Source organism: Lissotriton vulgaris, chromosome 3_1 (assembly GCF_964263255.1).
Source record: "Lissotriton vulgaris chromosome 3_1, aLisVul1.2, whole genome shotgun sequence".
Taxonomy (NCBI): Eukaryota; Metazoa; Chordata; class Amphibia; order Caudata; family Salamandridae; genus Lissotriton; species Lissotriton vulgaris.
In genome coordinates, this window is record NC_141689.1 from 878,807,575 (window position 1) to 878,821,275 (window position 13,701).

At 47.3% G+C, this 13,701-nt stretch overlaps 1 protein-coding gene across 1 annotated transcript in view; it reads left to right on the forward strand.

Annotated features, from left to right (window-relative positions):
• TUT7 (terminal uridylyl transferase 7) overlaps positions 1 to 13,701 on the forward strand; it is a 1,558,036-nt gene that overhangs the window by 622,359 nt on the left and 921,976 nt on the right. The window contains exon 11 of the mRNA XM_086961199.1: positions 1,131 to 1,311. Within this exon, the coding sequence (XP_086817325.1) occupies positions 1,131 to 1,311 (181 nt within the window). The remainder of the gene's footprint in view (positions 1 to 1,130; positions 1,312 to 13,701) is intronic.

A 13,701-nucleotide genomic window follows, 5' to 3' on the forward strand; every position in this document is an offset into this window, starting at 1 on the left:
TTTGGCACAGTCACGGAGAGACCTACTGTGCTCTTTCTGGGATCCAGAGCTACTCATTCTCTGTTTGAGAGGGCCGTGAATGTTCTTATGATATCTTTCTTAACAGGGATCTCTTGGTCAGGCCATTTCTGATCCATTTTCTTTACCTGCTTGGTACTGTCTTGCATGAGTCTACTTTACACTTTCCAGTGATGCGAGTGGTTGTGCCAATCAGATGAGAGCACACCTAACCTTTTACCTGCCCCTAGAATGTTTTCAGTCTCATCACTTGACAGGAAAATTCCAGACTTTTTTCCGGACTCCCAGCCGTCCTTGTCTTATAAAATTCTTCATAACATTGATGATATGAGCATTCCTCATGCTTAACAGACTGGACCTGAGAACTTTTTGAATCCGGCCTTCTCTCATTGCAACCTCCAAGAACACCACTGCTTACCTACTGTTTCCGGCAACCCTACTTTTGGGGGGGCATCATTTCCATCAGTTGTCTGCGCACAACTTGCAAGAACTAAGCTAAGGTAGCCTTATTTGTAGTCTCTTTGGATGTCTGCATTACGAAGATCTGCAGCAGGGTTATCTCAGCTGCCCTGCACATATTCTGTAGGCATTTCCTGTTACTGCTTCTTCATAAAACACTAAGAATTTAACCAAAACATCTTTAAAAATGTATTTTCTCTCGTCTTTTATTGCCTAGTGCTGTTTTCCCCCTACCTTGACTACTGTTCTCCTTCCTGTGAAATCTAATCATACCTTGGAAATACGCCTTTCCCTCTACCAATCCCAACATCATCCTGCCAGCTCTACTGCCATCAGTCAGTACAATCATTCTGATAGGTTCCTCATTCATGAGACTGATGAAGATTCCAGTTAGTGCCGGGTAAGATGGATGATGTATCTATGTGCTGTCTATGCATGCATTTGTTTTGCTGATAAGTTTCTGATTATGCCGCTAAACAACAGGTTACACATAGATTACCCATATTGGAAACCCTGCAGTCCAGGAGTAATATTCACCATAAAGTTCTATATCATTGCTTGTTCTGGGAATACCTGTTGAATTAACTGACATGAATGTTGTCGTTTTTTATATTTGTTTAAACTTCGTTATGTTTTTTTACTATAACTTACAGGTTTCCTTGGTGAATGACCGAGAACATTCATGTTCCACTCCTGTTGGACAGTTGTGGGTTGAACTGCTTCGATTCTATACAGTAGAGTTCAAATTTGACGACTTGATCATCAACGTACGTTTTAAAGAGCCAATTACTCGGGATATGAAAGACTGGCCGAAAAAGCGTATTGGAATTGAAGGTAACACTAAGGTTTATATCCTCAATGATTAGACTGTTTATTTTAGTTTAGGAAATGGGATTTTTTTTTGTTGAATTGCCGTTGCTCTCTTAGTGCACTAGATCCTAGTATGTACCAAAGCACAATAGTTCATAAAGAAAAAAATAATCTACATAAGTGTCAAAAAGGACCGTATTATGAAGATGTTTGCTTTGAAGCAAATTAAGTTTTAATTGAATAGAATGTCCTCGGAATTGCTTTGCTGTTGGATGCAGTTTTAGTAGTTCATTCTCTTTGAGAACAGTAGCCAATCATCAAAGTGAAAGATGTGTAAATATCAGTGTTTTGATGGGGCAGGGGGTATTAAGTGTATGTGTATGACAGTCGCCACTGTTTAGGTATGGTTCAGCCTCTTTCCCTTGAAAATGCATTTTTGAATTGCTTATAACTTGTGGTCTCTAACCCTAAGCTATGAAGGGTTAGTTTTTTTTGTCGGTGTCAAGTTTTACATGGATCCATTAAGGAGGCCATCAGTAAAGGAAAGGAGACAATAAAATTGTCATTTGCTTATAACTTGATCGCTGTTTGATCAATCTGTGGCAAGTAGTTAGCATTGATACAGAGTGCAGGTATATTAGGTTTCATTAAGATCCAACGGGGGTGGGTGGGGGTTCAAAGTTAAAAAGGGAAGGTCACAAATATTTTTGATTTACTGATAAACTTGGCACCGTTTGCTGAATTGCCTGAAACGTTGTGATGAACTTAGCACTTATTTTGTGCAAATCCAAAAGTAATAAAAAAGAGGGGGGGGCGAAAAGGGGCTTATTTGCTCATTTCATTGGCACTATGTGACGAAGCTGCACAAAATATATCAGAAGCATCTTGGAAAAACATGTTTTTTTGGTTGGTGTATCTAGCTTTGTGCTGATCCTTCAAGTGCTTCAGAAAAGGGGGTGGTGATGGACAGAGTATCTGAATTAAGCAGAACACTCCTACCCAGTCCAAAGATCAGGGCTTGATCCATCACCGTTTTTTAGCTCATTGCACCATCCCAGCTCAGAACCTGGCTATATGCAAATTAGTCTGTCCCTGGCCCAGTGCATCATGGGAACAGGGCAAACCAAACTACCAAGCCAATTCTTATACTGGGAAGGAAACAAGCTTCCGGGGACCGGTTTCTGGCATTTCAGCCGTCTTCAGCCCGGCTTGCTTGAATCCTGATGGTGCAGTGAGCAAGGGACTCACATCTGAGTATACCCTTCCACGCTTATGGTGGACAAAATGATTCAGAAAAGGGGGTGGTGATGGACAGAGTATCTGAATTAAGCAGAACACTCCTACCCAGTCCAAAGATCAGGGCTTGATCCATCACCGTTTTTTAGCTCACTGCACCATCCCAGCTCAGAACCTGGCTATATGCAAATTAGTCTGTCCCTGGCTCAGTGCATCATGGGAACAGGGCAAACCAAACTACCAAGCCAATTCTTATACTGGGAAGGAAACCAGCTTCCGGGGACCGGTTTCTGGCATTTCAGCCGTCTTCGGCCCGGCTTGCTTGAATCCTGATGGTGCAGTGAGCAAGGGACTCACATCTGAGTATACCCTTCCACGCTTATGGTGGACAAAATGATTCAGAAAAGGGGGTGGTGATGGACAGAGTATCTGAATTAAGCAGAACACTCCTACCCAGTCCAAAGATCAGGGCTTGATCCATCACCGTTTTTTAGCTCACTGCACCATCCCAGCTCAGAACCTGGATATATGCAAATTAGTCTGTCCCTGGCCCAGTGCATCATGGGAACAGGGCAAAACAAAACTACCAAGCCAATTCTTATATTGGGAAGGAAACAAGCTTCCGGGGACCGGTTTCTGGCATTTCAGCCGTCTTCGGCCCGGCTTGCTTGAATCCTTATGGCAAGAGTGGTCTGCTTAATTCAGACACTCTGTTCATCACCACCCCCTTTTCTGAATCGTTTTTGGCCACTATAGGTGTGGCAGGGTATACTCAGACATGAGCCCCTTGCTCACTGCACCATCAGGATTCAAGCAAGCCGGGCCGACGACGGCTGAAATGCCAGAAACCGGTCCCCGGAAGCTTGTCTCCTTTCTGGTGAAGAATTGGCTTGGTAGTTTAGTCTGCCCTGCTCCCATGATGCACTGGGCCAGGGACAGACTGATTTGCATATAGCCAGGTTCTGAGCTGGGATGGTGCAGTGAGCTAAATAACGGTGATGGATCAAGCCCTGATCTTTGGACTGGGTAAGAGTGGTCTGCTTAATTCAGACACTCTGTTCATCACCACCCCCTTTTCTGAATCCTTCAAGTGCAGCATTTCCAATTGCTTATAACTCTAGCACTGTTTGATTAATCGGCATCAAATATCGCAGGCCATTAGCAAGTTACACCCAGTGCAGATATCGTACTGATCCAATGGGGGATATGGGAAAAGAGTTACAGTTAGAGCGGGGATCAATACATTTTTGATTTACTCATACCTACTAAATAAATTTGGTAGCGATTTATCAAGTTTAGTCTACTCTACTTGGTTTTGTCAATTTCATGTGGGCCAATTGAATAGAGGGAGAGTTTTCAAGGGGGATGAAAGAAGATTTTGTCTGCCAGTAAATTTGGCTCTGTTTGATAAATCCGCATAACATTTGGCAGACTTTCAGTGGGTTTAGCTAACTATTGCTAACGTCCGGTTTTGAACAGATGCGTTGGCCCAGGGAAAGGATAAATGGGAGGCCAATCAGAGTTTCATTCAAGAATAATTTTAGTGCTGTTCAGTTATTCTGCATGAAATTTAACAGCTTACAATTAAGCCTGGTGCAAAGCTAGGCAAGCCTGCAATTAGCCCCCTGCTGCACATTACTGAAGGTGGTTTTGCACAGGGCATTGCCAAAGGCTGTGCTTAATGCAGAATGGGTACATAGCAGGTCATGTGCACTTCAGTTTGGCCGTACACGGTACGTTGGGCAAAAGGCCAACCCCTGCAACACCTATCCAAAGGTTGCACGCAGCACTAGTTGGTAAGCCAGAGCAAGATCGGAGTAGGTTTCCCACCTGGCTGATTTTATACCAGCATGACCAATATTTTAATGTCCTAGTAGGTATAAAAACAAAAAATCAATTAAAGCTGATATTTTTCCCTTTATCAGTACATACATTAAACAGTGCATATAAAAAGAAAACGTTATAAAATGTGTTCCACAGCTGCCTTAATGATCCCCATTTGATAATTCAAGTAAACAAAGACAGAAAGGCCCTTTAATAATAAATACAGGCTATTTCATATAAAGTTGTACTTAATTGTCCTGTCTGGGCTTTTGAAGATTCCTAAAACGTGGGCAGATGACCAGTATTGTGCTCTGGGAAAGGTGGCAACCCTAGTTGGGAGCTGCATAGACATAAACTGTTGACAAGGTTCTGGTTAAATACCTTCACTTAGAATTATTTAACAATGCAAAACAGCATATCATAAGCGATATATGCAGATCCCAACAGAATAATTAGCTTTTTGTCATTTTTCAGTGGTTCAAGGAGCATCCTGGCCCACTTGCTTACTCTTGTGTGTCAAGACCTCACCCTATACACATAAATGGTAGTAAACAGTATATTATCATTAGTGCACATATATATATATATATATATATATATATATATATATATATATATATATATATATATATATATATATATATATATATATATCCAACCAAAACCTTCTCCAGTAAAGAAAAAGAGATCCGGGCCACTTGGAAGTGCAAAGCGTAATTTTTATTCAATGGCTTTCTCGACGCGTTTCGCAGTCAATTCTGCTTTTTCACGAGCTCGTGAAAAAGCAGAATTGACTGCGAAACGCGTCGAGAAAGCCATTGAATAAAAATTACGCTTTGCACTTCCAAGTGGCCCGGATCTCTTTTTCTTTACTGGAGAAGGTTTTGGTTGGATACATTGGGACTCGCTATCCCATCCGAGGCCCGCCTTTGACAAGCGGCAGGGGTCTACAGCGACTTGTTTGGTTATATATATATATATATATATATATATATATATATTTTACACCGACAGTTCCCAGGTTAGGGCTTTAAGGTCTCTTTTCACCTTTTCCATAAACAGTTGCTATACAGGGGCATTGTAATTGAAGCCTGCTGCGTTAAAAAAAAATCTTGTAACCGCATGTTTGTTCACTTTTGAGAGTGCCTGGCATTGGTAAAGATTTAATGTGCTAAGACATACAACTAGCATTTGTGAATGCCTTTGTTGGAATGCGTTACCTGATTCACTCCTACTTCCCTACCTACAACACAGTCTAAATGGCACATTGAAGTAAAGATTAAATTTTTTGCTTTTGGCTAAGAAGCCATAACATTAAAATATACATATACTATTCATAAAAATATCACTACATTAACAATGTACAATTGTTAAATAGAACGTTACATAAATCTTTACACTTTACATTATGATTAATATAAACAATTCTTAGCTGAAGCTTATGACTCTCCATATTGCCCAGATATAAGAAGCCATAGCCCTCTAAATTTATTTTTTGTCAGCTCTATAGAACAGGCCAAAAGTAGCAGTATACTGCCTCCTCACATTTTTCCTAAAAAGGGGTACTAGCCACTTTTTGCGAATAGATCTTTCTTTAGAGCAAAAAAACAAAGTACTCAATAGAATTTATGCCCCCAAAGTACAATCATAAAGACCCCTCTGGTAAACTACTTGGTAACATTTGAACAAATATTCTTGAGTAGGTAAGATACCCAGCCAGAATGTAGGGTAAAAGGGAAGACAACCCCATCAAGGGACCATGCTGTACTTCTTTAAGCGCTTCCTATGCTTAATAAACCAATATTTCTCTATTAACAGTTTAGTAGAGTAGGATTTAGCTGTAATTGGGTCAGACCAAAGCTCCTCCAAACTCATTTCCCTCAGACTTAATTCCACATGCCGAAACCACTTATCTGAAAGAGACACGTTAGTGATAGATTCCTTACCTTAAAATATCCCCAGGCGTCAGACGGGATCCGGAAAGTTTTCGCTAGCAGTACCTCTGCGCATCAGTAGGTGGCGTTGTGCGGCTCCGCGTCTGTCGCTGGCGTCTTATTCGCCGAGATAACGTTACAGAGACTACTTAGGCGCCACCCATGCGCGCTGATGTCCGTTTTTTCTATTTCCGCACCAGTAAGCGCAGATCCGGTTAGAGCACGTGCCTTAGTCACTTTTTGACTACCTTTTTAAGACTTTTTGTCTCCTGTAAGTCTACTCTGGTGTACGTAGGGGTCCCTGGGTTTAAGTCTTGTGTGGCCTGCCGTCGCAATGCCGGTTGCAAAAAACACAGTTGATGGACAGAATGTAGAACAATGTCCTACATTCACCCCAGTACTAGGATCTGGGCCTAAATCCATAATTTTTTTGCACTCCACACCACCCTGGGTTAGACACTGGCTATATGCAAATCAGCTCTGACCCTGTGCCTCCTGGGAACAGTCCAGTCCGAACTACCAAGCCATGTCTTTCCCAGACCGGAATCAAGCATCCAAGGACCGGTTTCTGGCTATCAGCCTTCATCAGCCTGGATAGCTTGACTCCAGTGGTGTGGAGAGCCTGGGACTCACGTCTGAGTATACCCAGCACACTCGGGGTGAAAATTGCAAAAAACACAGTTGATGGACAGAATGTAGAACAATGTCATACATTCACCCCAGTACAAGGATCTGGGCCTAAATCCATCGTTTTTTTGCACTCCACACCACCCTGGGTTAGACACTGACTATATGCAAATCAGCTCTGACCCTATGCCTCCTGGGAACAGTCCAGTCCGAACTACCAAGCCATGTCTTTCCCAGACCGGAATCAAGCATCCAAGGACCGGTTTCTGGCTATCAGCCTTCATCAGCCTGGATAGCTTGACTCCAGTGGTGTGGAGAGCCTGGGACTCACGTCTGAGTATACCCAGCACACTCGGGGTGAAAATTGCAAAAAACACAGTTGATGGACAGAATGTAGAACAATGTCATAAATTCACCCCAGTACAAGGATCTGGGCCTAAATCCATCGTTTTTTTGCTCTCCACACCACCCTGGGTTAGACACTGGATATATGCAAATCAGCTCTGACCCTGTGCCTCCCCACGGCGTCTGTCTCTACTACCTGGAGTGCGACCACAACTCTCGGTCCTGTATGGACTGTCTGGCCATGACCCGAAGGCCTTGAGGGAGCGGCACTGGAAGATGCTTGAGGTCCGGCACTCGTCCCAGCACTGCTCTCGGTCCAGGGGCCGCTCCAGAGCATGCTCGTGGGGCACCATCATCGTTCCTCGGGCTCCGAGTCTTCACCCTTGGATTCGGGTAAGAGACGACACAAAAAGAAGTCAAAGAAGCATTGTCTCTCTCCGACGTCCCCCTGTCGGTCCCCGGATGCGGACGAGGGGGACAGGAGTTCTGCCCCTGCGGCTGCTTCGGAGCCCGGGAGCCCCGCGGCCTACCCACTTAATCCGGGTCCGTCAGCGTCTCCCGCACAGGTGCAAAAGTTTCTTGCCACCATGCACCGCCTGTTTAGGCATCGGGCTCCTGCTGGCGCACCCTTGGGCCCTGCGGTCCCGTGTCCGGATCCTGTCGAGCCTGTGGCGGCGGCACTGGCAACGGCGCCACAAGGTCCCAAGCTGCCGGCTCCGGCTACAGCACCACCCTCCGCTCCGCCTCAGGCACCGCAGTGGATACCTTTTGTTCCGCCCCTGCCCCAGCTCCCAGATAATTTTCTCCCCACCTGGGATCTGCATTGGGACACAGCCCCGTCCAGCGCGTTTCCGGCGCAGATTGTTCCTTCCCCGGTCCCTGTCCTGCCGCCGCGGTCTGTACAACATACGGCGGAGGTGGAGGTCGACTGGAAGGGGTCCTCGGACCCTCTTTCTCGTCAGTGTGACTCCGATCAGGACTGGGCAGACAACTTAGAGGAAGCCGGCGGCCTTGATGTCTCCTCTGATCTGGGGTTTGCCTATCCCCCACCTACCATGGAGGAGGGCTCTTCTTACACGGTGGTGCTCTGTCGGGCTGCTGAGGTCTTCAACCTTGATCTCCCTACGGTGGCCCTGAAAACTAACCTTCTCACTGAGGTGCTCCAGACGGGGTCTACTTTGTCGGAGCCCCTGCTGCCCTTTCACTGATGTGTTACTGGGCACTTGGTCGCGGCCAGCCACGGACGCCCCTGGGGATAAGAACGTCGCCAGGCGTCTTTGCCTGGCGTCGGGGGACCCTGCCTTTCTGACCACTCATCCTACGCCCGAGAGCCTGGTCATCCAAGCTTCGACATCCCAGAGAGCTTTTCCCTCTGCTCCGCCGGATAAACTCTCTAAGAAGCTGGAGCAGTTCGGCAAGCGGTTGTTCTCTTCGGCCAGCTTAGGGCGGTGGTCTGTGAACACCGCTTGCCTATTGGACCGTTATTCCCACACGGTGTGGGATACGGTTGCACAGGTGTTGCCTCAGTGTCCTAAAGAGGTCCAAGCTGTGCTGTATAGTTCGCCATTCGGTGTGGGTTGGACACTGCATACTCACTAGGTCAGGCAATCTTCATGACTGGCGCTGCGTCGCCACGCCTAGTAGAGAACTGCCGGGTTCTCGCCCGATGTCCAAAGCTCACTCATGAACACGCCCTTTGATGGCACTCGCCTGTTTGGCGGTAAAACCAACAGTGGGCTGGAGCGTTTTAAGGACTCTCGGGCTACGGCAAAGTCCTTGGGTCTCTCCACCACGCGCCTGGCCACGTCTACCTTTTATTCCTTTCGTGGCCACAGAAGGGGTGCCCCTGCCCGTTCATTCAGTGAGAAGCCTGCGCAGAACCAGACTCCGCACAGCCGTGGGTTTGGAGGCTGCAGTGGTGGCACAGGGGGCCAGCGTGCGGGTCAGTCCACCTCAGCTCCAGCAGCGTCCGCCTCAAAGACTTCCTAGTCTGACCTTTGGGATGCACCCCACGCCAGTGTGGGGCAGGATTCAACATCACCTTCCCCACTGATGTTCTTTCACTTCCGACAGGTGAGTGTTGCAACTTGTCCGGAGGGGTTACTCCCTCCCCTTCGTCTACCCCCTAGCCATGCCACCTCAGTTCCACCTCATGTCGGGGGATCACTTCGCTCTTCTCCAATAGGAAGGTTTGGCCCTCTTGGCTAAGGGGGCCATCGAGCGCGTTCCTGGGCCAGAAGTAGGGCTTGGTTGTTATTCCCACTACTTTCTGGTCCCCAAGAAGGACAAGGGGGGCTTGCGCCCCATCTTTGACCTCAGGAACGTCAATCGCTTCCTCCGGAAGGAGAAGTTCAAGATATTGACTCTGGCTCGGGTCTTGGCTGCCCTCGACCCTGGAGACTGGATGGTAGCGTTGGACTCGCAGAATGCCTATTTTCACATCCCTGTCCTGCCGGCCCACTGGCATTACCTGGGGTTTATGGTAAGCCGGGAGCATTTTCAGTTTGCCGTGCTCCCCTTCGGCCATACCAGCGCCCCTCGGGTGTTCAGGAAAGTGATGGCGGTGGTCGCAGGTGTCCGTCTTCCCCTACCTTGACGACGGGTTGTTGAAGGCGGGCTCGCCCCAGGCAGTTGTCACCCACCTTCATACTAAGGCCAACCTCCTGCATTTGCTGGGGTTCTCCATCAACTTGCTGAAGTCGCACCAGAGTCCTTTTCAGAAGCTCCCCTTCATCGGAGCGGTTCTGGATTCAACGCAGTTTCGGGTTTATCCTCCTGAGCAGCGAGTCCGGGATATTCATGCTACGATTCTGATCTTTCAGCCTCTATCCCGCGTTTCAGCCAGGATGACCCTCCAGCTCCTGGGCCTGAAGGCCTCCTGCATCCTGCTAGTGCAACATGCCTGATGGCATATGCGGGCTCTGCAGTGGGACCGGAAGTTCCAGTGGGCACAGCATCAGGGCAACCTGTCCGATCATGTCCAGATCTCGGAGGGCACTGCACGACAATTCCAGTGGTGGCTCACGAATTGCGATTGGGTCAATGGCAGGTCCCTCTCCCTTCCCCAACCGGAGCACACAGTGGTGACGGATGCTTCCCTCCTGGGATGGGGAGGCCACTTGGGAGAGGCTGAGATCAGAGGCCTCTGGTCTCCGGCGGAGTCCCGGCTCCATATCAACCTTTTGGAGCTTCGGGCGATCCGACTTGCAGTGAAGGCATTCCTCCCTTCTGTCCGGGGAAGTGTGGTGCAGGTGTTCAGGGACAATACCACGGCCATGTGGTATTGCAACAAACAAGGCGGGTGGGGCCCTGAACCCTTTGTCAGGAGGCTCTGAGCCTCTGGACATGGCTGGAACATCAAGGCATTACATTGGTGGTTCAACACCTGACAGGTTCTCTGAACGCCAGGGCGGACAAACTGAGCTGCCGGTGCTTGATGGATCACGAATGGCGTCTGAACTCGGACGTGGCGCAAGGTCTCTTTCAGCAGTGGGGAGAGCCTTGGTTAGATCTATTCGCCACCGAAGAGAACGCTCAATGTCATCAGTTCTGCGCGTTGGAGTTTCCAAGGCTGCACTCGCTCGGCGACGCTTTTCGTCTCGAGTGGAGTTGGTCTAATGTATGCCTTTCAGCCTATACCACTTCTGCCCAGAGTGCTGAAGAAGATTTGGCGCGACCGGGCCCAAGTTATTCTTGTGGCTCCGAATTGGGCACGAAGATGCTGGTATCCCGAGCTACTCAGCATGGCGATTGTTCCCCCGATCCGACTGCCTCTTTGGAAGGATCTTCTGTCGCTGCAGCAGGGGACTGTCCTCCACCTGAACCTGTCCAGCCTCCAACTCCATGCGTGGAGATTGAGCGGCGACAGTTGACCGCTTTCGATCTTTCTCCCGAAGTCTGTGATGTCATTCTGGTAGCCAGGCGTCCCTCCACAAAAACGGAATACGCCTGCAGGTGGAACAAGTTTGTGGCATGGTGCACAGCAAAGTCTGTGGATCCCCTTTTTGCCCCTCTTTCCGAAGTTCTTTTGTTCCTTCTTTCTTTGGCCCAGCAGGGCTCTGCTCTGGGCACTATCCAAGGTTATCTTTTGGCCATCACCACCTTTCTACGGCTTCCAGATCAGCCTTCTCTTTTTAAGTCCCCGGTTGTTAACATTTTTCTTAAAGGCTTTACGCACACGTTTCCTCCCGTGCCGTTCATCATGCCTCAATGGGACTTAAACCTTGTCTTGACATATCTGATGTGCTCTCCTTTCGAGCCCCTTCATAACTGTCCTTTGCATCTTCTCACTCTCAAGACGGCTTTCCTGGTAGCTATCACCTCTGCCAGAAGAGTGAGTGAGCTCCAGGCTCTCTCTTTTAAACCTCCTTTCCTTTCCGTTCATCCGGACAAGGTGGTTCTGAGGAGCCGTCCTTCTTTCTTGCCAAAGGTTGTCACGCCACTCCACACGGTGCAGACTATCACTTTGCCCACTTTTTTTCCGCCTCCGCATCCTTCCAAAGAGGAAGAGAGGCTCCACCGTCTGGACCCAAAATGTGCGCTCTCCTTCTACCTGAGCCAAACACAACAGTTCCGGGTGGATGACCAGCTCTTGGTTGGCTAAGTGGGCGCCAAAAAAGGTTGGGCCGTGCACAAACGAACCATCTCTCGGTGGGTCGTTCTCTGTATCAAGGCCTGTTACTCGGCTAAGAAGGAGCCTCCTGCCCATTCTACCAGGGTAACAGCAGTAACTACTTCCTTGGCACGCGTGGCGTTCCCTTGCAGGACATTTGTCAGGCAACTACATGGGCCTCGCTGCACACGTTTACCAAGCATTACTGCATTCACATTCAAGTCTGGAGAGACTGCTTCTTCGGCCGTTCTGTTCTCTTTCTGGTGTAATCATTTTCGTAGACCCTCCACCGGGGTTGGTATTGCTGGGGTATCAATTCTAAGGTAAGGAATCTATCACTAATGTGCCTCTTTCAGATGCACAAGTTACTACTTGTGTAACAATATATCTGTAAGAGACATTAATTAGTGATAGATTCCTTACCGCCCCACCCATCCTCCCCATTCTGCAAACTGATTACTAGGGTTAAGGACAACCCTTTCAGGGCCCTAGTTTCATTGCAGTGGTCAGTTTCTTGCATGGCTCTGCGTTCCTGGTGCGGAAAGTCGGGTACAGAACTGACGTCAGCGCACATGGGTGGCCTAAGTAGTCTCCGTGACGTCATCTCGGAGCATACGTCGCCAGCGACGGACGCGGAGCCGCACAACGCCACCTACTGACGCGCAGGTGTACTGCTAGCAAAACTTTCCGGATCCAGTCTGACGCCTGGGGATATTCTAAGGTAAGGAATCTATCACTAATGTCTCTTACAGATGTATCTTTACACAAGTAGTAACTTGTGATTTAAGTCTTATTATGCTGATCATGATGAGGTGACACGGCAGGTTGTGTAAATATGGTTATAAAATGGCTCATCACTATCTGTGAGCAATGCTGTAGGACAGCCGACACAGGTCAGATGGTTATTCAGTAGTACACAAATAAATTGTAAGCAACACTAAAGTAAATTGCATTACTGCAGTCTCTTTTACGCAGTTTCGTTATGGTTCGCATCGCACACAGAACATGCTACAACTTGTACCCTCCACCATGCTCCAAACATCAATTTGCCAACAGTACAGAAACAAAGAAAGGCGCTGTAAACAGAATAACATGGCGGGGGAAGCAAATAATTGTATGCATTTGTAAACATAACTGGTGAATTTCAGTAGTTTCCACGTGTGAGCCAGAAGAATAACTAAACTTGTAACTGTGTGTTTTAGCCATTTGTTTTTTTATTTTTAATGTTGTACTTCTTTTCCAACACAGCTGTTAATGACCAGTGCACAGTGCCTTTGGACATATATATAGATCAATGGTTGGTGGCTGCATTAACCCCCTACTGTCTGCCAACCCTTGCAGCTCATGGCTTTCGTATGTGCACCTCTGGGCTTGAGTGCAGTTTCTTTCCGTGCAGTTAGCAGGGGAAGGTTTATTGAACAATAAGTGAAATACTTGACTATACTAGTTTAATTAAAATAAAATAAAAATTAGTTAAAATGTATGTCCACAACAGCTGTTGCTATTGTCATTTCACTCATGCTGCCGACCTCTGCAAAATAACGATGAAGCAGGAACAGAAGACCGCTAATTGTGACCCTTGACCCTATGGTTTTCCTGTTGCATTGTTTAAAGCAAACATCCACTGATGGGTCTCATAGCTATTGCAGTGTTTTCTGCTTAATATCAATTTACCATCACTCCTGATTGCTAGAGCGGATCCTTTTTGCACCCATCCTTTAAGAAGGACAGTGTGGGTAACTGAAGATTACAGATTCATTGTTTTGAATTTTATTAGTTTCATTTTATTAGTTTAGCTCTAAAATTGTGCGGTAATTATCTTTTCCTCTTTAACAA